We start from the raw sequence: 27,167 nt of genomic DNA on the forward strand, positions 1-27,167 counted from the left end.
CTTAATACACTGCTTGGGAGATGCCTGTTTCACTTTAATGCAGATTTAACCATTGTAATTCATTAATTGAATTTTATGTTCCCATTAAGTGCTGCAATCAATTCACTCTTGATACTCTAACTCTTTTATCTCTGCTATAGAAAAGCTCTATTAGCTTTACTTGGCTCAAAAACAATACAGTGAACTATCCTCAATTATTAATCATCTGTTTCCCCTTCAATAAAGCTTCTTGGTCCTTTACTACAGTCTGATGATGTATTTATTTGGTGCGCAGGGATCGGAGCAATACAGCGCACTCTCTCTCTGGGAAAGGACCCAAAAATAACTATCTACTTGATACCAACCCAAGGGATTTCCTAAGGGAATGCGAGTATCATTTCAGGGCAGGTCATCAGCGGTGTAGGGAAATTGGACAAATCTGTGTCTGGGGAACAGATGCCTCAGGGTTTGTAAATGTGCGAGGGAACCTTTCCCCTCTCGGTCACCAGTTCAGATCCATCGAGCACAGCTCTGACTGGAAGCTATTAAACATCTAATGAACTTCTGGGGCCTCCTAAAGCAGGGAGTGGCATTCCTATCAAACACTTACTTACATCTTGGAGCCGCTCCTACTCAAACTGCAATCTCAAAAAAAATACACAGAGACAGGAACTGAATGATGCTATCTGGGAAAAAAAAAAAGAAAAAAAAAAGAAAGGCAGATTGAAGAATGTTTCAGCTGCAAAACACAGAAAGTAGGCTTCATCTGGGCTGGTAGATTTACTACCACCCCACCGTGGCCTTGAACACCTCCTGAGATGGAATCCACAACTTCTCTAGGCAGCCTGTTCCAGTGCCTCAACATCCCCTGAATGCAGAATTTCTGCCTAATATTTAACTTAGATCTCCCCTCTTTTAGTTCAAAGCCATTCTCCCTTGTCCTGCCATTCACCTGTGTAAAAAGTTGGTCTTCCTCCTGTTAATAAGCTCCCTTGAAATACTGGAAGGTCACAATGAGGTTTCCCCACAGCCTTCTCCAAGTTGAACACCTTGCACTTGGCATCACAGAATCACCAAGGTTGGAAAAGGCCTTACAAGATCATCCAGTGCAACCGTCCACCTCACTGGGTTCCTGAGGGCCCATTTTTCAAGCCTGACCAGGTCACTCTGGATGGCACCCCTTCCTTCTATTGTGTCAACTACACCACCCAGCTTGGTGTCATGCATAAACATGCTGAGATTGAACTGAATCCCACTATGTCATTGATAAAGATGTTGAAAAGCTCTGGTCCCAAGACTGACCCTTGGGGAATGCCACTTGTGGCCAGCCTCCATTAGGACACAGAGACACTGACCACTATTCTCTAGCTGAGACCATCCAGCTAATTCTTTATGCACCTAACAGTCCAGCCTTCATATCCATCTCTCCATTTCTCACCAACTTAGCGATAAGGATGTGGTGTGAGACCATGTCAAAGGCCTTGCACAAGTCCAGATAGACAACATCAGTTACCCTTCCTTTCTCCACTGATGCCATCACACCTTTGTAGAAGACCACCAGATTGGTCAGGCACAACCTGCCCTTGCTGAAGCTATGCTGACTGCCTCAGGTCACCTCCTCATCTCCCATGTGCCTTAACATATCTTCCAGGAGGATCTGCTCCACAACCTTCCAGGCACAGATGTAAGCCTCATCAGCCTGCAGCTCCCTAGACCTTCCTTTCTCCCTTTCTTGAATATGGGAATGATGTTTCCCTTCTTCCAGTTACCACGGAATTTGCCTGGCAGCCATGACTATTTGTCAGAACCTTTTCTCACAAACCCCATCAGAAGGACTCAGAGGACTTGCAAACTCTCACCTGCAGCATCTCAGATCTCAGGGAAGATAACAGTATAAAGAAGAATTTGATTTCATGCTCGGAGGGCTGCTCTGGGAGGCCTGGGACTTCAGAACTGTCACACACTGATGCAGGTCTCCCTGCACAGAGGAGACAAATGCTGAGCTTTACAACCACAAACCACGGCTATCGATGGGAACTGGCAAGAGCACAGGGAATTCTGGGAAACATAGATGGCCTACAGCAGAAGACAGGGAACTGAGTAAGGCTCTCTGACACCGAAGCTCTTTTATTCAGCTCCTGGTGCTCACCATCCTGGCATTTGTTTTCTGTGATAGCGCATGGGAGGGACATCGCAGTGCAACTCTATGGTGTGTTCTCCTAGGTTATGCTGGCACTAACTCACGTAAACATGCCTTAGTGCAGGCTCAGATCCACTATGCCCCTGGGTTCAAATAATTTGTAGCCACACTTTCTACCTTAGCTGGCTGATAGCTCATTGCAGTCGCCTCCATGTTTCATATGAGAAGGAGAGGACTGAAGTTTGCCAGTTGTCCCCCTCCCTTTTTCTAACACAAGCCAGAGCTGTGCTGAGTTGCACAGATTAGCTGTGGTGAAGCCCTGTGGGCCATCAGCACAGCTGCAAGCAAAAGAACACATGATCAGGCTCACAGCTCTGTGGTCCAGCACAGGAACGGGAAAAGCTGGAACTGGGTGCTGTGGCTGCTGCTCAGCTACAAAACCTCAGACATGCCCTGATGCTCCGGTTTCTTTACACCTTTTTGAGTGGAAACTCTTCAGGGCTCACTCTGCACTTCTATGGCACGTAATTAAACTGTGCTCGGATTCATGCAGTGGCTTCTGAGCAGTGCAGTAATACAAACTGTAAAGAGCATGCAAGTTTCCATGGCAAAAAAAAAAAAAAAAAGCAAAAAAATATGAGGAAAGACAAAGTTTTCCATGATGCTCACCCTCTTTTGTTACCCGTATGTGCACATCTAGCTATTCCAGTCCATTATAATCAACTATCTTGCACTTGATGGCAGGTGAAATGTCATACCTCGGGGTAAATTTTCACTGCAGTAGGCAGAGAATTTGTCCTTTAAACACCCTTAGTATTAATGGGAAATTGATCCAGCAATTTAAACTCAAGAGATACAAACGTCTCTTGTGGGACTGTTTTCAGAAGTGTTGACATTTTGATTCACAAAATGAGACATTTTTAAAAACAAATGCAAATTCATTTCATTCAGGATTTGAGGTCAGCTGGGTGCTGGAAGAGAAGTGTGCGAGGAATGTTTAGTACATTCATCAAGTGTCTTTTAATGTCTGTATACTCAAAGGTTTAAAGCGACATCAGAGAAAGCAAGAGCAATTTCTGAAGTTCTCTGTATTTACTGGTGCATCTTCAGATGAGGCTTGAACCTAAATTCACCTATTTTACTTGCAGTAGTGGTGTTTAGGGCAAAAGAAAACTTCGAGATAAAGGATTGAGTTTTAGTGACCTCTAAAAAATACCTCTTTTGCATGTTTTTATCTCTAAAGATCCCTGATCCTGCTGAGCAACACCTGGGGGATTTGGCAATGTTTTGCTAATTCAGTGCAATCCACTCCAGGACTGGAGCCCCAAAAAAAAACAGTGCACAAACCAAAACAAAGTGTACCAAGAGGGGGAAGCTCATCTGGGTCCCAGGCAGGGCTCTGGCCACTCTTCCAGCACAGCCATTATTCAGCACACTGTGCAAAAGACAATCTAAACAGACATTTAGGACAGATCCACAACTGACTCACAGACAGTGAGTTCCTAGTAGCTCAAAATGTAATTAACTTCACCTTCTGACACTTGAGCATTGGTTTGGGCTCCATCCTGCAGAAGAGGGGAGGACAGCCTAGGAGACCTTGTCAACTGGCTGAACCAACTACCAGCACCTTGCTTTGACCAGTGTGTGGACTGAACTGGCACAGCTGCACAACAGGTGAGCTGGGGGCAGAACACAGGCCTCGTTTTCCAGCACACAGGGGAGAGAAAAGGCTACGATCTTGCCTATGAGGAACCAGCAGAGGAGAATAAGCACTCCGTAAGTTCCCCCCCCGAGGTCCCTTTCCCCAAAGGTGGTTGCATTTCTGGGAGCTGCTGCTCAGAGGAAGTTGCACAAATTCAGGCTGTAACTGAGAACAATACTTTCCTCACAGACATACAAACAACAGCACCCAGCACAGTCAAGAGAAGTGGAAAAGCCCCAAACCCTATGCAATATGCAAATGACCTTATTCAGCTCTATGAAAACAACTGCCCAGGAACAACCCCAACCCTGTGCAGTGGTGCGTAACTGATCGCCCACGATCTTTATGGTGGCTTTGTATAACATCTCCAAGGGACAAGCCATGGGCTTCCTGCACTTCAGCACACCGCTGGCGTGGGCAGAGGTACAAAGCTGACAAAATCAGACCTTTCCCACAAGACATGACGTGCTCACCTGAGCACAGTATTTTCCTCCAGGACCTTGACATCCCTTCTCTTGCTGCCTGAGACTGGCTGCTGTGCTGCTAGGCTCTGCAGGAGAAACATTTGCTGGTCCTGCATCAGCTGCACCATCTCCCGAGGCACTCTGCAGAAGCATGACAACACACTCCTAAAATAAAGCACGTCCTTTCAAAGCAGAAAAGAAACCTGGTCCCAACTCTAAGAGATTTGAATGGCTTCTTCATTCACAGGAAATTTGACCAACGTTCCCATCTGACAGGCTGATGTAGGCCACTGCCAGCAGATCTCTGCAACACTCTGAGCACACTAAAAAGAGAACACTGACACATACAGTAAATACCTTCTAACGCTTGAATGTAAGCAGGATGCCAAACGTTGATGCACGGCAGATCATATTTGGTCATTCAGTCAGTACTTCAGAGGGAGGTCGCCACCTTAGCTTTCAAAGGGAGGAGCACTTGCCCTATTCAATTCCGTGATGGACAAAACAGGATGTCATAGCATCATCAAATGGCTTAGGTTGGAAGAGACCTTAAAGATCACCTAGCTCCAACCTCCTGCTGTGGGCTGGTCACCATCCACCAGCTCAGGCTGCCCAGGGCCTCATCCAATCTGGCCTTGAATCCCTCCAGGGATGGGGCACCCACAGCTCCTCTGGGCAGCCTGCACCAGTTCCTCACCACCTCTGAATAAAGAATTTCTTCCTAACATCTAATATAAATCTCATCTTTTTACTTTACAACCATTCATAGGATTTGGGTGCTGCTATTTCTTTTCACTCCTCTAACTTTTTCTGATTCGTTCAGACCTGTCACCACGAAAACCCAAACCCATCACCCTATGTCTCTGGCAGGGCACAGGGCTGCAGAGAGACACAGGCCTAGGGCAGCCTGCAACACAATGAATGGTGGGTGCCACTTTGGGACGGTCCCTCAGCACTGCCCAGGCCTGTCACAAGCCTCCATCACTGCCAGAGGTGGGGCAGGCTGTGGGGCGTGCAATGCAGCCCTGCCTGCTCCTGCAATCTATGTGTCTTAGTGGCAGCAAGGTGACAGAGCAGGAGCAGGCCTTGCGAGGCGGACTGTCGGTGGCTGAACCGCCTTGAGCTGCTCCGTGAGGCGGCTCTTTGGTTTAACTGTGCTGGAACAACGCCAGCACCTTGAGTAAACTTTTCAAAGCTGCAGTAAGGCATTGTTTAATTTTGATTTCCAACTGACCTCCACTTCACTTGGAGGGAAGGCAGAACATCCACTCCCAAGAGTTTCACCTCCTGGCCAGAGCTCTCGCTGCCTGCTTGCAGCTCTGTGTAACTGCTTCCCGCTGCCCCCCAGCACAGATCAGTCACTGAGCCCTGTCTGTATTTCAGATTAATACAGTTGCAGACTAACTGCAGCTCTCCTGGCTTTGGGTTTCAAGATCTCCCTGCCTCAAGCCTATACACAACCCCCCCAACACTCACACACACTGACACCATATGAGCCATACGTCACTTCTACCAGAAGCACCAAATAACTTCACCACCTCCTCACCACTACAGATCCCTCCCCAGCAATCAAGATCCCTTTTTTCTTATCATCTTTCCCTCCACTGGGAAGCTTCCACTCTTTTCTACCAGTCTATTGCCTCCTAACTCGTGCAAATGAAACTGTTTGGATGGCTCACGCTGCAAGTGAAAATGATGGCAGGAGGTAAAGTGAAAAGAGAACCTGCCAGGAACCAAGCAGACCGAGAGTTATTCTTGTAACGTGAATTATTTCAGCAATGGGTTTACACTGCAGCCCCATTAATAGCAACACAGTTACAGTGGTGGAAAGTGAACCACATCTGGGGAAATGAAAGAAGAGCGAGCGTGTGGGGGGACGCTTCTCACCCAGGAAACGGGAGGTAGAGCCAGGCCCCGTATGGGCTCTGGCAATGAGTGACCCTGTGTGTGCATCCGTTCATGGCACTCAGGCAAATAAATTGGAGTGGCAAAAACACCAGTCACTGCTAACCTTCGCTTTGGCACAGTGTTAGCAGCTTTTGTGTAGCTCTCCATTAACTACTGGCAGTGCTCTGCAGAGGAGAGACAGCAAGGACACAAGAGGGACAAGCCAAGGGAAGTGCAAGCTGCAAACCTCTGCCTGCCCTCTTCAGCAGTCAGCTGAATATTAATTCTCAGCTTATTTGCATAGCCGCAGATAGGCCTGTTCCTTCTAATTTTAGCCTTTGTCTAATTTAAACCTACAGGCATGCTATTTTCATGGGGTTTTCTTCTCTTTTTGATGGATTGTTAACTGCTATATGCACCCTGCATAGTTGAGAAATTGGTCCTGTCCAAGGAGAGGTGGGAAACTTTTGTTAGAAATAAGGAAATGGAAAAAAATTACCCATTAAAACACGCTATCAAGCTGCAATGTGCTGAGCTAAGGAAGGGAGTGAGGCCTCCAGCCTGGCTGCACTCTGCTAGGTGCCTGGGGCTGGTGCATGCACTCCCACATTCTGCACACAAGCCAGCCTACTGCCCTGCCTTCCACAGCTGCATGCATACACACGTGATGTGAACTCACACACTGCTATCCTTCCTCTACTATTTTCATTCCCTCTGTCCTGCTTCCCATCACTTTAGGGCAAGGTCTGTTTTAGGGCAAGAGGAGCAAAGGCAACCCACATCTCCTCTCCCTGCTGCTCACCTTCCAAAAATTACAGCGTGGTTGAGGCTGGTAGGGAGCTCTGGGTCCATCTGGTCTACCCCTTGCTCAAGCAGGCACATGCAGAGCAGGGTGTTCAGGACCACATCCAAGCAGCTTTTGGTCTTCTCCAAAGAGAAGACCCCACAGCCTCTGGGCAACCTGTGCCAGGGCTCTGTCACCTGCACAGTGAGGAAATGCTTCCCTGTGCTCTGATGGAACCTGCTGTGTTCCAGTTTGCGCCCACTGTCTCTTGTCCTGGCACTACTGACAAGAACCTGTTTCTGACTTCTTTGTCAGGAGTCTCTTGACTCCTTTCAAATATCTATAGACGCTGATGAAATCTCACTGAGCCTCCTCTTCTCCAGGCTGAACAGTCCCAGCCTTCTCAGCCTTTCCTCACAGATGTTCCAGTCCTTTGACCATCTTGGTGACCCAACATTGGACTCCCTTTAGTACATCCAGGTCTCTTGCCCGTACTGGAGGTGCCAGCACCGGACACAGCACTCCTCAGCCTCAGCAGGGCTGAGCAGTGGGGAAAGGATCCCCCCTGACAAGTGCAGGTATCTTCTTCCTGCCTCTGTTCCTCCTCTCACCCACAGATCCATTTCCCCTCTCCTGTAGGAGTGAGTGGATGGCAAAGTGCTGAGCCCACCTGAAGAGGCAGCAGTTCTGCACATAAAGAGTATGTGAAAAACTAAGGGCAAAATGTTTGGGAGAGGAAGCAAGCGGGTGGAGGGAAAAGTCTGAAGTGAACAAAAATAAACAAATAATACACTGAAACATGAGCACTGAGTGCCCAGCATGGGTGAAAGGGCACAGAACTTACAAAATACTATGCAAATACGTGTAGTCTACACAGACATATGTCTAACGGATGCTAGGAACCAGGAGGCTCTCCAAGCCCCAGTGGAATGATGCCATCTCACTGAGCACAGACACAAATTTTAGCTGTTATTAATGGACTGCCCCTGTACGTTTTAATTTAGTACTTTCAAGTAAAGAACTTTAAAGATAATATTTTTAAAAAAGGGAACTGTTATTTCTAGAACAATCAAACAGGAAGCCCAGCTCTGCTGTCAGTTATTGATAGAGCAGCAGTTCCTCAGTTAAGATTTCTCCCAGTCTGATGGAGCAGCGTTCAGACCGAGGGACACCATTTCCAACATATCAGCCCATTCCTCACGTGTTCCCAACCTGTAAAACCTTCCTTCCTTGTCCTTGTGGAACCAGATTTTCAGTGCTACAGTTTCAGTAACACAGAGAATCACAGAATAGAATCATAGAACCATCAAGGTTGGAAAAGACTGCTAAGGTCATCACATCCAACCATCAACCCATCCCCACTGTGCCCGCTCAATCACTGCTCAGTGCCACATCTCCATGTTTCTTGAATACCTCCAGGGACAGTGACTCCACCACCTCCCTGGGCAGCCTGTGCCAATGTTTGAACTCTCTTTCAGAGAAATTTTTTTTCTTAATATCCAACCTAAATGCCACTTTAGGCCATTACCTCTCATCCTGTTGCTGCTACCTGTAGCAATACTCACAAGAAATGCAATAAAGGAAAAGCAAAACATTACAGAAAGTGGACTAATTTTTCTAGCCAACCATAAACAACCAAATTAGTAAATAAATGAAAGCACACCATAGCAGCTCTTTTTTTGTTTTCTTTTTTTTTTCTCCCCTTGGAGAATAACAAACTGGACTACAAGGGACAGCCAAACCTTGGCCCAGAACGATCTCTGAGATCAGCCCATGAAAGGTGAGCGGTCAGTCCCACAAGTCACACTTCTAACCACCCACCAAACCAGCTGCTTGGGTGCCACAGCTGAGCAGAAGGAACAACCACCAGGTAAACAGCAATAATGGCACGCACACAGAATTGTGCAGCTCTGGTTGGAGCTCATTTTCTTCCTCATATCTCAAAGCAGTCAGATCTGCAGGGATTGCCTGCACGAGAGGTTGTTCCACACACAGGAAGGCCGCCTGCACCACTTTCATTTTAAAAGAGTAACAGAAGTGAGCTGAGCATTGTCTGTGTATTAACCCTAAAATTTGGGAGTGGAGGATTTCAGTCATACACGCTCGACCCGGCACTGCTGCCTCCAAGGCTGCTACACAGAGAGCTCTTGGAAAGCAGCGTCTGCTCCGCGGGTTACAGTGATTGCTCCTGACAGGTTCTTCATGGTATCACAACAAATTAGGTCACAGATTAGATTTTCATAGTGCAGATTACATCTACTGCCTCTGATTTTTTCTTAAATAGAGCTGCAGCCGAGAGGTTTGAGCTCAGGATTGGAAACAGGGCCCCCCCGGTTAAGGCTGAGACAAAGACTGTCCTACTGACACTCATAAAACTCCTCTTCCAACACTGCAGTTGGGAGGTTTGACAGTCTTCCTTTCCACCCAGCAGGCCTTTGAGAAAACAAGAGTTTGTTCACTAGATACCCTGGGGAAGATCTTACAGCATTTCTGCAGAGCAGATATGAAAAGCAGCATTTTTGTGTTTTGTTTTGGTTTTTAATGCTTTTTTTTTTTTTTTTTTTTATGATGGAAAACCTTCTGTACCACATAAAAAAATGCTGGGAATGGAAACCAAAGCTATCTGCTACATTTAACCCACCTCAATCTACAAGGTCATGCATATACTCCCTCTAAGCATCTCCAGTGCAGAAAGAAAGAAATAAAGGAAATAAATTCACGTGTCCTGTGTTGAAAATCCCAAACAAATACATGAATAAATAAATAAACACAGGGTGAAAGAGTTTTCAAAAATACACCGTGCACGGATGATGAAACAGCTCAGGATCCAAAAGAAAACCCATGCTACATCCAGACCCACACAGAGCAGGGCAAAACAAATGGTTCTGAAGAGCTGGGCAACTGCAGGCACTGTGCAGTGTGCTCCCTACCCATCACAAAGCACAGCCTGGCTGCAGGTGGGAAATTCCTGCTCCAGCAGCTGCAATGCAGAAGCCTGGGCTGCTCCAAAGCCACCTCTGCACTCACAGCCACTCTCCTGCAGAATCACAGAGCCATCTGAGTTTGAAGGGACCCTTAAAGGCCATCTGGTGCAACTCTCCTGCACTGAACAGGGACACCTATAGCTAGAGCAGGTGCTCAGTGCCACATCCAGCCTGACCTTGAACATCTCCAGGGATGGGGCACTGAGGCATCCACCACCTCTCCAGGCAACCTGTTTCAGTGCATCACTACCCTTATCAAACAGAACTTCTTCCTTATGTTCAACCTAAAAGTCCCATCTCTTAGTGTAAAACCACTCCCCTGTGTCCTATCACAACATGCTACAGAGCACATCCCCTTCTTTCCTATAGCCTCCTGTCAGACACTGGAAGGAGTGAGGCTGCACAGTGGTTGGAAGCCTGGTTCAGCTCCAGGGTGGGCTCAGCTCTGCATGCCTGCAGTGATGCAGCTGATAAGCGAGTTCACAGCCACAGTAAGCATTAAAGGAAAACCTAAACCAGGTGATCAGGAAGATAGATCTCAGATGGAGTTAGCCTCAGGGACAGACACTGTAGGAATGACCTTCAGCTTACAAGAGCAGCACCACGGTAGGACTAAACTCCTGAATACCCTTTGCTTGGGTGGACAGGAGACCCTCTGGAGCACACATGCAGCCTCAGCCAGTTTGTGCCTGCAGAGCAGCCCAGCTGTGTGCTGACCAAGCGCTGTTTGCAGCAGATGGAAAAGAACTCTCCTCCTGCTCTGGGTGAACCAAGAGCACACGGTGCTCTCCAGCACAGGTTTGGACAGGCAGCTCTCGGTCCCTTCGCCAGGTGCCAATGATGCTGTCTGAATCCCACAGCTGCCCCTCCAAAGTGATTTTACCCCTCACTTCAGCAGAAGTTCTTCACAGGAAATAAGCTTGTGCTTTCAAAATTCTCATGTTCTTCCCCAGCAAGCACAGGAAGTGTTTCAGCTGAACAGCAGCCTTTATTCTTGTGAGCCCCTGACACCTCTGAGTAAAAGCAACAGCGAAGAGCAGCCATGCCCTGCACACCCCAAATGCTGTTAAGGAGGCCCTCAGCACATCACCTCCTCATGCTGCTGCGACATTCAGAGCCCCAGAATGAAGCCTAATTATTTTTTCTCCTCAAGCACCACTGTGTACGTTATTGAAAATCCATGGTACGTGCTGCTTGCTGAACAAGCCGCGCTATCGATCTCGGTTAAGGAGGCAATGCCCCACACAGCTCCTCTGCGCCCAGCAGCACGGGGCTCTGGGCCCAGCACCCTCCCAGTTCTCTCAGTAACGCGGGTTTGGGCCAAGCACTGAAACAAAGACCTTCCCATGGAACCTCACATCTCTTCAGAACGCTGCTCGGTTCGGGCTTCGGGTGAAAAGGCAGCGTCTTTCCCGCGGTAGCCACCCGCCTAAGGAAGCACCTCGTCGGCCGCACCCCTGCGCGTTTCTGGGGTCGTCTACGTGAAAGAACGATTCGCTCATCAGAGATTTCTGAATAACGGGGGGGTGCTGCAGCTCGGCGCCCCGCAGCCGGTTAGAGTCACGGGCTGGGGGCTGCTTTGTGCCGCTTCCTCTCGATTTCACCACGAACCCTTTTGAAACGCCACCATTTCCTACGAGCGGGGGCGGTTTTCGCACAGCCCCGCTCCCGCCGCGCACCGGACCGGGGGGCGCCGCGTCCCCGCCGCGGATCCCCTCAGCCCGGCTCCGCGCTGGGCGACAGGTGCGACATTTGCATGAACGACGGCGACCGCGAAGCCCGCAGCCCGGCCCCCGCCCCGCAGAAAGGCAAAACCGAACCCGACGCATCGGCAGCCAAACGAGGCCACGGCCGCCGCTCGGAGCCCACCCGGCATCCATCGCAGGTGCAGGATGGGCCACCGCGCCGTGGCCTCCTCCCAGCGCCGCGCAGCGCGGCTCGGTGCCGCTCCGCCGCAGCACACGCTTGGCTTCCTAACGCCTGGGAACGGTGGGGCTGCCGGGCCGGAGTTTGTCCCTTCCGACGCGCGGCCGCCGCGGGCTCAGCCCCGCGCTCTGCCCGTCACGCACACGAGCCTCTCGGCGCGGCCTCGCGGCCGCCCGGCACTCACCGCAGCGGAAGGCTCGGCGCCCCACGACGCCCGGGGAGCGGCGGACCCGCGCGCACAGCCCCCCGCGGAGCACAGCCCCCCGCCCCGTCCCTCGGCGCCCCCCGAGGGCCGCTCCCCTCAGCCCGCGGCCGGTGCCTACCTGGAGCGGGGCAGCCCAGCTCGCAGCCCGGCCTTCCGCCTCGGCTGCCGGCGTCACTGCCACAGGTTGGCTGCCGGCGGCGGGCTGCGAGCGCCGTGCCGCATCGCTATAAAAGGAAGCGGTGCGGGGGGGAGGAAGAGGAGGTCCCGGCACCTCGCTCCGCCGCCCGGCCCGCTTCCCCGCCGCCCTCGCACCTGCCTCGGCCCGGCGAGGAGGGACTGCGAAGCCCCCCGGCACGATGGGCGACGCGAGCGCCCGGATGGGGCGCGGCCTCAGCGGGCGGCTCGGTCCCCGGGGCCGCGTCGCAGCCGTGGGGCAGCGGGTCTCCCCGGGAGCCGCTCCGTGCCGCAGAGGTCCTGCGGCGGCACCTCGGCCCGGAGCTGCTCCTAGGAAAGGCGCTGAAATGGGGCCGGGAGGAGGCAGGGCCTGAGGGGCCTGAGGTGCCCGGGCTGCGGCGCGGCCCCAAAGCCCCGACCTGAACGCGTCGCCATGAGGCTGCTCGGCTTCCCAGCCAGGACGCTGGGCTCGGTCCCAGCCTTGTCCCGCTGCTCCAGAGAACACCAGGGCAGCCGGCAGCTCTGGAGCAGCACTGAATGTGGAGGCAAGCAAAGCCATCCAGTACCTACCAGCTGTGCTGGCCCATGAAGCACCTCAGTGATGTCTTTGAGCCTGATCCTCCTCACCTAGCAAAACTTAACCAAAGCTGAACTCTTCCTTCAAACCCAGACTGCTCCTTTAGTCTCTGGAGCTGCTCAGGCGTTTTGATGTGGATAGAATGGATCAAGATCTGGACAGGCTGGATGGATGGGTTGAGGGTGATTGTATGAGCTTTAACAGGACCAAGTACCAGGTACTTCATTTTAGTGACAACAATCCCATACATAGCTACAAGCTCGGGACGCAGCAGATGGAAAGCTGCACAGAGGGAAAGAACCTGGGGATGTTGATGACTGGCTGAACTCACTGAGCCAGCAGTGTGCCCAGGTAGCCAAGAGGGCCAATGGCATCCTGGCTTGTATCAGAAATAGTGCAGCCAGCATGAGCAGGGAGATGATTGTGCCCCTTTACTGAGCTCTTGTGAGGCCACAGCTTGAGTGCTGTGTGTGATTTGGGCTTCCTCATTACAAAAAAGACATTGAGGCCCTAGAGTGTGTTCAAATAAGTCAATGAAGATGTAAAGGGTCTGGAGCACAATTCCTGTGATGGCTGGCAGAACTGAGGTTTGGAGGAGACTCAGAGGAGACCTTATTGCTCTCTACAACTCCCTGAAAAGAGGTTGTGGCGAGGTGGGATCAGCCTCTTCTCCCAGGTAACAACAGTATAGAACTAAAGGCAGTGGCCTCAAGTTGTGCCAGAGGAGATTCAGATTGGATGTTAGGAAAGATTTCTTCTCTAAAGAGTAGTGAGGTGCTGGAACAGGCTGCCTAGGGAGGTGGTGGAGTCATTATCCCTGGAGGGATGATGACTCAAGAGCCATGTAGACGCGGCACTGAGAGACATGGTTTAGTGGGAGTGGTGGGGAGGGAGCGGTGGTTGGGGCAGATGATGTTAGTGGCCTTTTCCAAATTTAATGATTCTGTGATTGTAACGTCCCTGAGGCACCTTACAGTTTCTCCTTGGCTTTATGCCAACTGTGGATTGCATCTTGCTTGCAGTAGGGAGGACTCACCTAGGAGCCAGCCACCTCTATCCCCACTGACCACGGGAATAGCTGTTCAGGGTGCACATGAGATTTCCCTCCAGCAACAGATGCTGTTGTTCTCCTGGGCCACCAATCCAATTCAGAAAGGGACAGGGATTAGAGGGGCTAACGCCTCTTAAGGTAATTTCTTTAAATGGCGTTTTTCTGCCTGGCTTTACTGGCAGCAGTTTGCCAAGGGTTCTCTTGCCTAGCAGCTTCAGCAAGGCTTTGTGCTGTGGCACACAGCTCTCACATGGCAACATCCACAATGGCTACAAAGCCTGAATATCATCCACAGCAGATTGAAAGGCAGCAACAAGGCTAGAAGCAGAGTTGCAGACCTTTTAGGAAGGTCTGTTGTGACAGATGTGTTGAAGTAGAGGGGTTCTTTCACCCCAAAATTTATTCTGCTTTTCAGCCATTTCCTCTGCATGCAGGCAGGGAGAAAGGACAGGAGAGGCTTTTCTACTGGACTTGGTAGCATCTCACTCAGTCAGACCTGGCAGGAACACCGGTGCGGAGCTGGAGGAACCTGAGAAAAAAACAGCTTTAAGTAAGGCAAATGTTCCACTCCTACCCTCGAGGCAGCAGTTTACAGAACCCCAAATAGTAAAGCAGGTACGGAGTAGACCTGGGCTCTGTGCCTCACGTATAATAGTTTTGAAGGCTGTGAAGTCATGTGGAAGGACAGAGACGCCACTTCTATGACTTAGCCCCAATGTGGGCTGTGTACAGCAGCAGCACCTCCTTCCATACAGCCCCCACCTCACACACCACCTCAGGTGCCTTCTGCTCCCTCATGGTGCTCAGCTGCAGCAGCTGCTCTGATGGTCTGACTGGTGTTGCTGCTACTGAAAGTCTTGTTGCTTCTCCCAGACAGCAGACCTGCACTTCTCATCGCTCACAGAGCAGTTGAGCTCTAGGTGAGTATAATCACAGAATGGCTTGGGTGCCACAGTGATCATGTAGTTTCAACCCCCAGCTATGTGCAGGGTCGCCAACCCACCTAAAGGCAGTGCTCAGAACTGCCCACCCCTTTCACTAATCTTCATGTCAGTGATGGAGTCCTGATTTTTCAGAAGGGTCCAGGGTCATGCTTGTACTCCTTCCCTCCAGCCCTTCTACTCTTGTACGCTACCCTCTGCTGCACACAAAGCAATTCGATTTCTTCTAATCAACTGCAGAAGTCTTAGAAGTCCCCAACTTCGGTTCATGCAAAGCTCAATGCTGGAAGCTCCTTGCTCTCCTGCTGTCCTAGACGCTAAGATTCCCTCATAAGCTCAGCATTTGATAGAGGCAGTTTAAGCATTTCCTCTCTGGTGGCTTTCTACAGAGGTTGCTTGACTTCCTTATAGGAAGACAAAGACTAAGGAATTTCCTGGATCATCAATCTGCCTTTCTAGCACGATGTCCCACGAGTTGCACTACACACCTTTCTCCACGCAATAAGATGTCTCAGCTGAAACATGGTGGGCAGTTTCGGGAAGGAGCTGCAGCTTGCTTACTGCTTGGCCACCTCCAGCTCAGGGGCATGTGTGCACTCAGCATGGACGTGGAGGAAGGGAGGGACAAAAACCATTACTAAGCTGGGTTTGAGAACAGCCTCAGACTTGAAGCTGTAGCACGCTACTCCTCGTTGTTCTAAGTTTACAGACAGCTGTAATAAGTTCTCCATACAGTATTTCCTGGGAATCAGGCTGAGGAAATTAGTTACCAAAACAACCAGCTTAATGCTACCATGTGGACTGAGGTAGATATATTGAAGTGCAGCCATTCTAGGGCAGCCTTGAGTGCTCAAGGGTGAATCATTTACACAATATGACTACAAAAGAAAATCAGATTTCTGAATTTTTGGTGGTAACTGAAACACCTTCAGGCCTCAGGGAAAAGTGCAAGAAGAAAAGGGTCTACACACAAGTAACAAGCAAAGGATCTTTGGCACGAAGTAACAAGGGTTAAAGGGAGAGGAGGTTTCTAGTCACACAATGCCTGAACCAAGACCAGACAGGCAGGAACTGCACAGCTGCGCTAACTGGATTTCAAGTCCCAGGTAAGTCTGCAGCTTATTCCAAACACTCAGCTGTCAGGCAGGACAGCACACCATTGAATAGCTGCTCCTCTGCTCTAGTGAGACTGGCAGATGTGATGGCCATCACTAATTGTTTGTCCCTCACCCCCACCACTACAAAAGACCGAAGCAGACGCCTGCCTCACTGCATACACTGGGGTCTGTTCTGTGATCCGCAGAGGAACAAGGCAAAGCCTGTGCACTGACACACTATCTGTTTTTTTGTGCTGCTTGAATGCCAGCTGATGAGAACCAGCCCAAACTCACAGGTCCCACGAACGCAGTGCAGGGGGCTGTGAGCTGAAGGACAAGTTGACAAACAGCAGCCAGCTTCTTTAAGAAGAAACTCGAGCGCTCTCTCAGCAGATGGCTGAGCTCTAAATCACTTTCAGTCATTTTCTCTGTAGCCCTGAAAGTATCATTAGCACGACTTGAAATAGTTTGTATTAGATAAAATTTTTGGCTTACAGCTATATAGATGAGAATATCTTGCAGTCCTGTGTGCGTTCTGTAGTGATCTGAAAAGCTGTGTTTTAGTCTGTCTGTGTTTTAGTAGGGCTAAAATAAGTGTCTCATAAAAGCATCTCCAACAGCTTTAAACTCAAGAGTGAGCCACTCAGTTGTCTGTAAGAAACTGAAGTCTGAAGCTGAACTTCATATTTGAAGGGGACATCTGCACCCATCCCGTTCTGATTTCCCAGTGCCAGAGTTACCTGACTGCAGAATGGCAGAATCGCTTATATTGCAAAAACCCCTTAAGATCATCAAGTCCGACCATTAGCGTAACGCCCCAACTCCATCACTAAACCATGCCACGGAGCCGGAAGGCAGCGCAGCCAAGCGCCACGCTGGGCAGCTCCCCCCAAGCTGAAGGGCCACACCAGCACAGCGGGCTTCACACAGCGCCTGCCAGAGCCGCACGAAAGCATGCGGAAATCCGTGGACAAAGTGCTTTGGTGCTAAATTCAGCAAGTAAAGTTTTCCAGATAAAAGCAACTGCATCCATATTTAACAACTGTTAAACACATTTAATTGCATTATATAAGGGGTGCTTTATATTCAAGAAAAAACATTTCAAGTGTTGAAGTTCTACCTGCGTGGAATCCAGACTTTCTCCCTGGACGATATTCCAGTTGACAAAAGGGCCTTGTTCAGATATCTAGGATCAACTGAATACATTTATTTAAAAGCAATTTTAAATATTAAAAAAGTAGAAATTAACACATACAGTACTCGAAAAACTGTCACATTAAATACATGTGAATAGACATGTGTACTGATGTTTTACCTTAACATTCAGTGAGAAGTCAAGATTTTAACTAGTGGCACAACCAGATCTGATTTCTGTACATGTTGATGTACTATGCAATAAAAAAATAAATAGCAACTGTTGTTCAACAGTAAATAAGACATCATCTGCAGAGCATACTTCCCCCTCGGGGGGCACCTTCCCCTGCCCACCCCCCAGCCCCTTATCAGCTAGTTTTCCATAAAGATTTAGACTTTCCAAATACTATGTCATATACAAAATTGCAGACAGTGGCTCATTGAGTTCAAATATAATACTGTACTTAAACTCAGTCAATATCATACATTTTCAGATTTCTTATGACCCACAATAAGCCAGAATAAACAGAACTATTGTTCCCGATGGAACGCATTTAAGTTTATAAAATGCATATGTATACTATTTTAAAGAGCGTAGAAAAGAATAGACATTTGATTCTACATAATTTTACATGCCTAGATTTTCTTTATATGGTTTGCTTTCATCAGTTTATTTCAAGATCATTTAAAAATACAATTGACCACAAAAGTGAATAGGTTTTGTTCTTTAATGCAACTTAAAACATTGTATTAATGGATAGAATGGAATGCTAAATAAATGCTAATCCTGACTTCCTTTCCATAGAAAACAGAGTAGAGTCCGAAATACTGGAACTGGTAATACTGAAGCTTAGATGCCAGCAGGCTCGCTCACTCCTTGTGCAATTTCTTTATTTCTGTTTTTTAATAAGCTTTTGCATTGAATGATAAAACCATTAACAGCTGATATATTTGTTTCCATTTTCTCCATTTGGGGTTTGGACTGTTATTTGCTTCCATATTAACCACAAACAGAATTAAATATTCACTGACTACAGTCTAGTAAAACTGAATTAAAACTGAAAGCTCTCAGAAAGCCTGAAATGTGCTTTTATGAAATGAAAACCTTTCCATGCAGCCAAGACAATCTGCTTTGAAATAACAGGGCCAGGTGCTGAAGCCAACGTAACGTTTAACACAAGTAATGCAAAGCTACATATGAACGTTATGGAACTGGGTACAGACAGACTATGGAACAACGCACAATTGCATTACGCTTCAAAGGTAAAAAAAAAAAAGAATTATAATGTTGAAAGTAACACAGGAAATGAACATTTTTGGTAATACGTTTAAGTGTTTTCTGGCAATGCAACTTGTAACAACTTTCAAGAAACCTCAGGTCAAATGCAGCCTTTAATGATTTTTCTACAAATTAGCTTTCTAACAGTAATAATAATGTTTGCTAGCTGGTGCTTTGAATTGAAACTACTACAGCTACTGCTTGGTGAACTCTCCTAACAACAACTCGATAGCTGTAATCTGAGTTATAGCCTAACGGCCTGATCAAATGCACAAAAGGTCATATTAACTTCCACTTTTTAAAGCAATTAAAAATATTTTAAATTTATCCTTATACCACCACGTAAGAAATTTTATTCAGATAACTGACTTCTAGTGAGGTTGAAGACAGAGGAAAAAGAACCACAAATCATTTTCAAAGAGCCAATTTAGCTATGAACAAATACGGTTGCAAGCTCACATTAATCTGAATAACAATTAAGTTAAAATGTTTTTTTCTTCAAATGTAGCTATATGACTACAGTACTACTTTTGTACAAAGGCAGGTTTCAAGTAAGCATCTAAATGCATGCATAATGTCAACAGTCAACGTTTTATATAAGTCCTTGGTTACTAAGGATTCCGTGAAAGAAACCAGCAAATTTCACATATACCTACTAAAGTACAATATGACTAATTCTCATTAAAATAAGTTTTTGAGTGAAATAATTTTGTAACTTTTCATAGTGAGGTAATATCACAGGGGAACTGCAATCACAGTTTGGCATAGGTCCACGTAATATAAACATGAAATGCTGTATGCACACCATAAAACATTACTGTTATCTGTAAAGTCAGTGAATATTTGTCTTCGTAATTACACTTAACTGAGCACTATATTAAATAAATAACAAAGTGGGTTTCATAGCTGTAAACTGCATACACTTATAAACTGCAGACTGATTTATAAATTGCCCAAAACCATTCACTCATTCTAACTTTCTGCTAACTGTATATTGAGAATACCGAGTTATTAAGAACAGTCATTTCTGTACAGTTACACGGCTGATGGAGATCACCTATGTTTGGAAAGCTGGCAGTTCACACGTATTTTGAACAGCATAGACAGAGATGTAAGTGCTAGATGCCGAGGATGGCTTCAACAAACCCAATAAGGCGTGCCAGGTTCCAAGGCTACCATAATACTGGCAAAGGCAGAATAACACCGTATATTTACAATACATATAACTCAACCTCATGAGGTGAAACTTAAATGAATTCTTAATTTGTAACAGCAGCTATATATACAATTGTGCACAGGATTACAGGGAGGCAGCAGCGTTCGCTTTTGCTAAAAAGCCCGTCTTGCATGAAGAATGTGCAATGCTCAAGTTTGGGGATTTTTATTTGTTTTCACTAGTCTGACAGAATGTGCACAAAGGACACTGGAAAGACCCCTTTCCTCTCTGGCTGTCCTTCAATGTGTCCGATCTGCAACACAGGAGAAATAAGCAGACAAATAAGTGTCCATACACGCACAGAACATTCACAGATAGCATTAACTCTATTCAAAACCAGCAGAATTGCACAGATGCGATGGGAACTCTGCAAGTTTTTTGACAGCTTAAGGCATCCTCAGTTAACATTTGAGTTTGTGTAAGTGAACAAAATAAAATCCTACAAACTTATAAGACAAAGCAACTGCATCCAAAGAGAACAAAGCAGCTACAGTTGAATTCAGAAACCTACAAAAGCAATACACACCACTGCATTTCAAGAATCTCCCCACAACAAAAGCCTGACTTTCTTTCATCCATGGACTGACTTGCAGCAACAGGTCACACCCCTCTCAAAACCATTCATCTTAGTTAACTGTGTAAATCATAAACATCTCATGTGTCAGCTTATGGCTGTGAAGTTACTTTTGATGAACTGCATGGCTGGACAGGAGAAATCCTAGAAAACATTTCACTCCAAGTGATACAGACCCAACTGTTTTCCTCAATCAATTCCTATGACTTCTAATGATTTATGTGCATACCAGTGCTTACAACAAATAACAGCACTGTTTGATTAAGCATCCTCCACATACAATTTCTTAAGCACTTCACATAATAGCCATTTATAAGGAAATATCCAAGCAATCTCTAACAAAAGTGGTGCTTTCTATATGAACTTTCCATTTTTAAAAAGCCTTATTATCAACAACTGTCCAACTGACAGCACTGCACTTGGCTGTCCACTCTTGTCCTGCCGCGGCGCTGCTCACTACTTCCACAATAACGTGCCTCCTTCCTCTGCCACGAGCTAACAGAATGGGAAGGGGAAGCGTGCAGGGCTGGCCATTTCCTCTTGTAAAGCCAAATTTTTGAAGCAAATGAGTCAACAGCCCTCATTTCCCTTTACAGAAACACTCGAACTGAAGCACTTCATGGAATTTGTCAGGCACGTGGCTTTTTAAAATACCTGGGTACTTCACAAACAGATTCAGCATCTAATGAAAGTATAATCAAGGATTGGATAACGTTGCTAATACAGCAGCTTTTCACTGCACGCTGCTCTTTTGATACCATCTTTTCAGCCAAAGCTTTTCCGCACTTAAATGCCCTGCTGATGAATGGAAGGAAACTGGGACCACAGCAGCAAGGGTTGCATTGCACTTACATTAAGAATTGGTAGGCAGCACTGCAATAAGAATTTGTTTTAATCCAATCTGAATGAAATCTGTCTGTTTTTCCACAGTAACAGCTCTTAGGTAGGGAAGCATGAGGCAGGAGGCAGCACGCAGACTGTCAAGGGAGGACTGGAGCCTCCAAGCAGGGCTGAGAAAGCCTGAGGCTTGCACTTCAAGAACCAAATACAATATGCAGTCTAGAGAAGGGATGGTTATGATACAAAACTATGCCACAGGAGGGACAAAAACATTGATTAACTGCCTCTCGTTTAGGGAAGAAAATCAGCAGCTTACGGTGCTAATTACAAAGTTTTTCAGACTCCCAGCAGCCTCTACAGTTAAAACTTAAAATTTCTGCAGTGCTGGAGATAATTACACTACTCATTTTGCATGGAAAGTATACAAGCATGCTAAGAGGAGGGATGATATGACACCATCTCTCTATTTGATGGAAGGCCAAGGTGCATCACTGCCTGAACATAAATACAAACGCGTTACTGTCACCCAGCAGTGAAGCCAAATCCAGCCAGGATGGGGCTAGCAGACTCCTCAGAAGAGGAAGACCCTAAAAAGGGTGTCTCCTCTAGTATGAATTTCAAGGCTGGATATTAGTTCATACAAACTCTTCCCTCTCCCCTGAATAAACAAGCAAAAAAAAAAAAAAAAAAAAAATTGGAAAAAAAAAAGAGGCTTTCCTTTAAGAGTTGTAAAGAAGTGATGTGGAACTATAAAAGCAAAAGATACATACCCACCACTCTTGGTCCTCTTCCCCAGTTACAATAATTACTTCTCCTTCAACAAAGGTGAGCTCATCATCATTATCTGCCTGGCAGTCATAAATTGTCTTCACTCGCCTAACCTTGTTCTTTCCCTAAAAATACAGCAAAGTTTTAGATGGAAGACATGAAGGAGACAGGAAACATATCATATGAATTCTGCCTTCTAGTTCTATTTTACAAAAAGGAGAAGACAACCGAATTTCCTTTTTTCTCAGTCAAGGTATAAAATAAAAACATCCACTTCAAGGATTAAAAAACAAGAGTGAAAGGAAAAGATCTATACAAGTCCAGTTTTGTTTTTTTTTTTTTTTAAAAGGATTCAGAACTCACAAGAAAATTCAGTAGTAATCACATTGCTTAAGTTTCTTACACCTCCTCCATCAAAGCTTAAATAATGTCTTTACGTTACTCCAATCCACCACCACCCACCTTCTTTCTCCCATCATACATGATTAAACAAAGAAAAGCCAAACACGAAACCTCGACAAAAAACAAACACACAAAAACACCACCACCACATGAACAAACTGAAATCCAATCTCCTTCGAGCACTAAGAGAGGTAAAGGCTGAGGAAAATGCCGCATTGAAATCCCAGTGTTCCTTGCAATTTTGGGATCTACCAGGAAAATGTAGTGTTCTTTGATTTCAGATGTGCTTACAGGAATGTATCAGGAAATTATTTTCTGAATGACTTTCAATCCAGAGTGTCAGCCATTTCTTACTAAATAATTCTTAACTTCAGATGGCAGTACACTATTTATTATGATTTGTCATCACAAAATTCTCACAACTCCGCTATTCTGCATCCAAGTGTTTTCTAGGTCATATTTTGCTGCACACTGCTAATTCACATAAGAAAGCCTGAGCCATGGACTCCTCCCAAACATATGTTTCTCATGGCCGGAAAAATGCTGTAAATTATTTCCAAATAGAGTAAGTAAGCAACGCTAACTGAAATATGCTGCTACTTCATACTCACTGAAATGCACTGCTGCCTCATATTCCTGTATTTTTATACTGCGTGCTTCTTCAATAACTACAGTTCCTCTTTGAACAGAGGTAGTCAGATAACAAGAACACAAACAAGAGGAGCAGAAGGAGATGAGAAGCAGGAGGGTATGAAGGAAAAGTCAGCAGGTTTAGAGGGATTTGTGCCAGAAGTAACTTGACAGAGGAAATTTCCTAGGGAGTCTTCTCTTCACTGTTACCTTCCCATTGAAAACACCTCCATGTTCCAGGAGAAAAGCGCCTGCAGCTCAGCAGCAGAGCAGGCACGCAGCAAGGAGCGCTCACATTGAAGTTATAGAAAATAACAATTACATATGTAAGGGCGATGCAGTTAACGCTACATGAGATGGGAAAAATGTACTATTGAGACAAAATGAACAGAAATACCTTAGGTGAAATTTGTATGAGATCAAAGGACTTTTTTTTGTCTTTTTTTTTTTTTCCCCAGCAAGGATTTACTGCAGCAAGTTACTTCAAAGAATGCTTTCTTCTTCTTTTTTTCCTTTCTTTTTTTTTTTTTTTAAACAAATTCAGATAATGGGAACAAAAATCTCAACTATCACAAGGGACTGGAATGCAATATTAATATGGATGCTTGGAACCAGTCCCTGCTTTCAACTCCAGAGAAGCTTTGCAAACTAAGAGAACTTCCAGTCGATGCTCCAGCGATGAAGGGAAACAACTTCTGCCTCACAGAAGTTATCCTGCAGTCAAGAGTGTGAAGAAAGTAATATTCCTCTAACCTAACCTTGGAGGACTGCAGGCAACTGAGCTCATAAGAACACAAAAAATGCCTGCAGTTCCTCTTGGCTCCGATTAGTGCCACAGATGAAGGTTTAATATTCTGTCTCTTTCACCTAGGAGAAAGGAGAACTCAAGCCTGGGCTGCTATTAACCTTGGAAAGGTTCACAGAAGGATGAGGCTGAAGGAAGTATAGGTTTACCAGAATAGAAGCTGGGGCACTGGTGTGTAAAAAGTAAAATGAAAGCAAATACAGAACATCTCATTTGGAATAATAAAAAAACTCACAGAAGTAATAACAAAAAATCCCTCACAATTTTGCATCTAAATATTAGTACCCATTCAACAGCACATTTTTTGTCCAAGGCCAAATAATAGTCAGTTGCTGTGGTTTTTAAACAATCCCTCCACATTCCTATTTATGCTCCCTGTTTAAAAAGAAGTATTTTATCTCCTTCATAGTCCCTTCCAACCCCTATTATTCTGTGATTCTGTGAAAAAAAAAAAACCCACTCAGGTGTTCAGTGACATTTCACAAGCTCTCAGAATCAATTTCTACAAAAATATCCTTTGAATTCCCTATATAGGACCAGTATGTATATATGTATATACATACACACACACCACCATACCAGTACTAATACCTAATAATTTTAGATAACTGACCTACAAATTCTAGTGCAGGAATTTATGCCATTTTTTTTCCCTTTTTCTTTCTTTCTTTCTTTTTCCAGTGGCTATCAAAATCAAGCCTGCAGTACCGCAGGCAATGCTGGCTGTTGTCACAGTGCTTAATGCATTGTGACACAGCATTTCATCAGCTTGTGCTGAGAGGACACAGCGACAGGCTGAAAGTGCAAACACAACACGTTTAAGATGAACACCTTCACATTACTGCTTGAGAAGGCTGCAGCAAACAAGCGTGCACACAATGATATGTAAAAAATTGCAATAATTATCATGGATACATCATAATTTTGATCACTTTTTCCAAGCTGTGAAATTATTTAATTTGCTGCATATACGAAAGTGGCTCAATGAATTTTTACCCATGATTTTTCTGCACAAAATAGGGGAAGAGTTTAAACAATATAAAAAAAAAAAACAAAATCCGCTGTTTGCTCTCTTTCACTCAGTCAGAAGGAAGCAATAGCTGAGAATGCCCAGTGTCATTTGCTTCCTTATATTCAAGTACATAAAAAATTGCAGTTGCAGATACCTTTTGATCTTCATGCTTTCTTTCACCCAATCTTGACAACAATCAGGAAATTCAAGCAACAACTCTCATTCTCTGTTCCAATACGAACATACAGAGGAGTCAATCACAGAAGCCAAGCAGAATAATGGCTCTGCAGAAAGTGTTCTTTCTCAGACAAGCACAAGAAAGGAGAAACTCACCCTTTGCTTTCACTACCAGAACGGAAGTCACATTTCCTTTCACATAAGTGCTTTGCATAGCCAATTTGACAAGCAAAAACATCTCCTTTTTGATGTATTCTTAATGATGAGAAATCCTGAGAGCACTCTGGAGTTTCATAAAATGATTTCAATATACATATGCATGAAGAAACCGCTATTGGATGGAAATTACACTGGCTCACAAGATAAATAGCTAGATGAACTGGGGATTGAACAAGTAGTCTTGAAGTCTAGTTATATTCCCAGCTCTGTTACTACACAACACACAGCAACATTAATTTTGCCAATCAAGCAATATATCCAAACCTTTGCCAACTACTTAAGTACACCAGCATTAAATATTCAGGACAGGAACGTTCACCCATTTGTCACAGTTGACCTAGAATCTACATTTTTACCTACTGACCAGCAGGTTAGCAGTAACAGGAGCTAGCACCCTTTCCTAACACTTTAAAATAGAATCAAACAAATATTCTAGTAATCTATAAAGCAACAAAGTCAAGAGAGGAAAATGCCTATTAATTTAGAAGTATGACTGGCATACACAAAGGTGGCCAAATACTCTGGTAAATTCAAACACACCAGCATTCCCCCAAGACTATCATTTGGCGTTATGTCCTTGTGTCAGCAGGCTAGAGGTCTTGTAAACACCAAGTATTTGCTGAAGCTACTTGGATGTACAGAAAGAACAAAGTTCCCCGTCCTAGCCCATAACATTACTGTTTTGTTCGCACGGCTCAAGGGCTTCTTTTTTGCACAGACAGTCCTAGAGTAACTTCAAAGCCTTGCATGGAAATGTTGAAGTAGCTGCGTTAATACCTACCATATTTATCTTCCTGGGAAGCGGCACAGGGGTTTCTGGCAGGGTGTGTGTTACGTCATTAGACTCTTCAGATGCTTGCTTTTGGACGGTGTCTCTAGATTGAACGTTTGGAGAAAGATCTAAGGAGTGAGATTTCTGATTTGCCTCTGAGGGCTGAGGCTTTGGTGATGCTTCTCCACCTTGTGTTTTAGCCAACAGCTCTCCCAGCTGAGGTTTTGGAGGAAGGTCCTTTATTTGCGGCTTCGGAGGTAAGTCTCCAAGTTGCGGTTTTGGTGGCAAGTCTCCTAGCTGAGGTTTGGGGGGCAGTTCTCCAGGCTTTGGGGGTAAATCTCCTACTTGAGGCTTCTGAGTTAGTTCCAGAGGCAGAGGCTTCGGGGGCAGATCTCCAGGTTGTGGTTTCTGTGGTATATCGATGGACAGCGAGGGCTTAAACATTTCCGTGTGCTGATTGGATTTATCTATTGAAAGATGATGACTGGTTTCTATTTTTCTTAGTGCCACTAAAACAAAAAGAAAGAAGTTTATTCACAACCTCCTTTAAACATTACGGAACTGAGACACATCAATTCAAAGACAAGCTGCCGAGGGTGAAACAGTGTGATTGCTTTTTAGACTGAACAAACATAACACACTAAGAAAAGATGCATTTTACAGAAAAGCCTCATCAGCCCATCGACGTGACTGAAAATTCCCGCGAATGCCGGTTACTTTTACGTGCACACAATTGAACTTCATATAAAAAAAGATCAGGTCTCAGTATTGGTATCTGTAAAATCTTGAGGAGGAAAGAAGTGAACACGTATGTGTATGCAGGCCTGCTTACTATTTTGTAGTCTACTGATGACGAAATGCAAAAAGCCTTTGAACTCATAAGGCAGGTTTTATTTAAGAGAGGCTAAAGCCATTTCTAAAAATAAAAGACCACTGAGGAGGGATGATGGTCTCAGCAAGTCACTAATATATTTAAGTAAGCATCTAACTACTTGAAAGGAATCAAGTACTGTCAAAAGCACAAGCCTGTTTCCTGAACATGATGATGGGCACAATTTAAAGATATTAAAAAATTAGACACGTGGTTATCAAGAAAAAAAATTACCAATGAGATTGGTCAGAGATGAAACAGGAGCCCAGAGAGGTTATCCACCAAGACTTCCAAAACACGATTACTACGTTAGCCCCGTTCTGAGGGGCGGATTGGACCAGATGGCCTCATGAGTTCTCTTTCAACTCCTATTACTTTTTTTTTTTTTTTTTTTCCCCTTCACTACATTCTGTAGGTCTCACTCCTTTTTAGTTTAATTAAAAAGTCTCCTGATTTCAAAAATCGTTTCAGTTTTGCTGAAGTGTCACCGTTGGTGGTAATTTAAAAATGAAACCTGCTGAAAACAAAATATTTATTCTCTCATGCACTTAAGGAGA

The 27,167-nt window shown here is 45.6% G+C and overlaps 2 protein-coding genes across 9 annotated transcripts in view; both read right to left on the minus strand.

Annotated features, from left to right (window-relative positions):
- The window catches only part of CYRIB (CYFIP related Rac1 interactor B), a 95,725-nt gene extending 83,404 nt beyond the window's left edge, over positions 1-12,321 (minus strand). For 4 of the 5 annotated variants that reach the window (XM_052704849.1, XM_052704842.1, XM_052704843.1 and 1 more), the window contains exon 1: positions 12,190-12,321. The gene's annotated coding sequence lies outside the window, so the exon portion shown is untranslated. The remainder of the gene's footprint in view (positions 1-12,189) is intronic. The other variant, XM_052704853.1, reaches the window with a different exon arrangement.
- Positions 12,322-17,098: 4,777 nt separating this feature from the next.
- The window catches only part of ASAP1 (ArfGAP with SH3 domain, ankyrin repeat and PH domain 1), a 137,634-nt gene continuing 127,565 nt past the window's right edge, over positions 17,099-27,167 (minus strand). For all 4 annotated transcript variants that reach the window (XM_052704806.1, XM_052704808.1, XM_052704807.1 and 1 more), the window contains 3 exons: positions 25,749-26,248; positions 21,725-21,847; positions 17,099-19,793 (listed from right to left, as the gene is read on the minus strand). In XM_052704806.1, coding sequence (XP_052560766.1) covers positions 19,719-19,793; positions 21,725-21,847; positions 25,749-26,248 — 698 coding nt within the window. In that variant the 3' untranslated portion in view covers positions 17,099-19,718. The remainder of the gene's footprint in view (positions 19,794-21,724; positions 21,848-25,748; positions 26,249-27,167) is intronic.

Source organism: Tympanuchus pallidicinctus, unplaced genomic scaffold (assembly GCF_026119805.1).
Source record: "Tympanuchus pallidicinctus isolate F22 unplaced genomic scaffold, pur_lepc_1.0 scaffold5, whole genome shotgun sequence".
Lineage (NCBI taxonomy): Eukaryota > Metazoa > Chordata > Aves > Galliformes > Phasianidae > Tympanuchus > Tympanuchus pallidicinctus.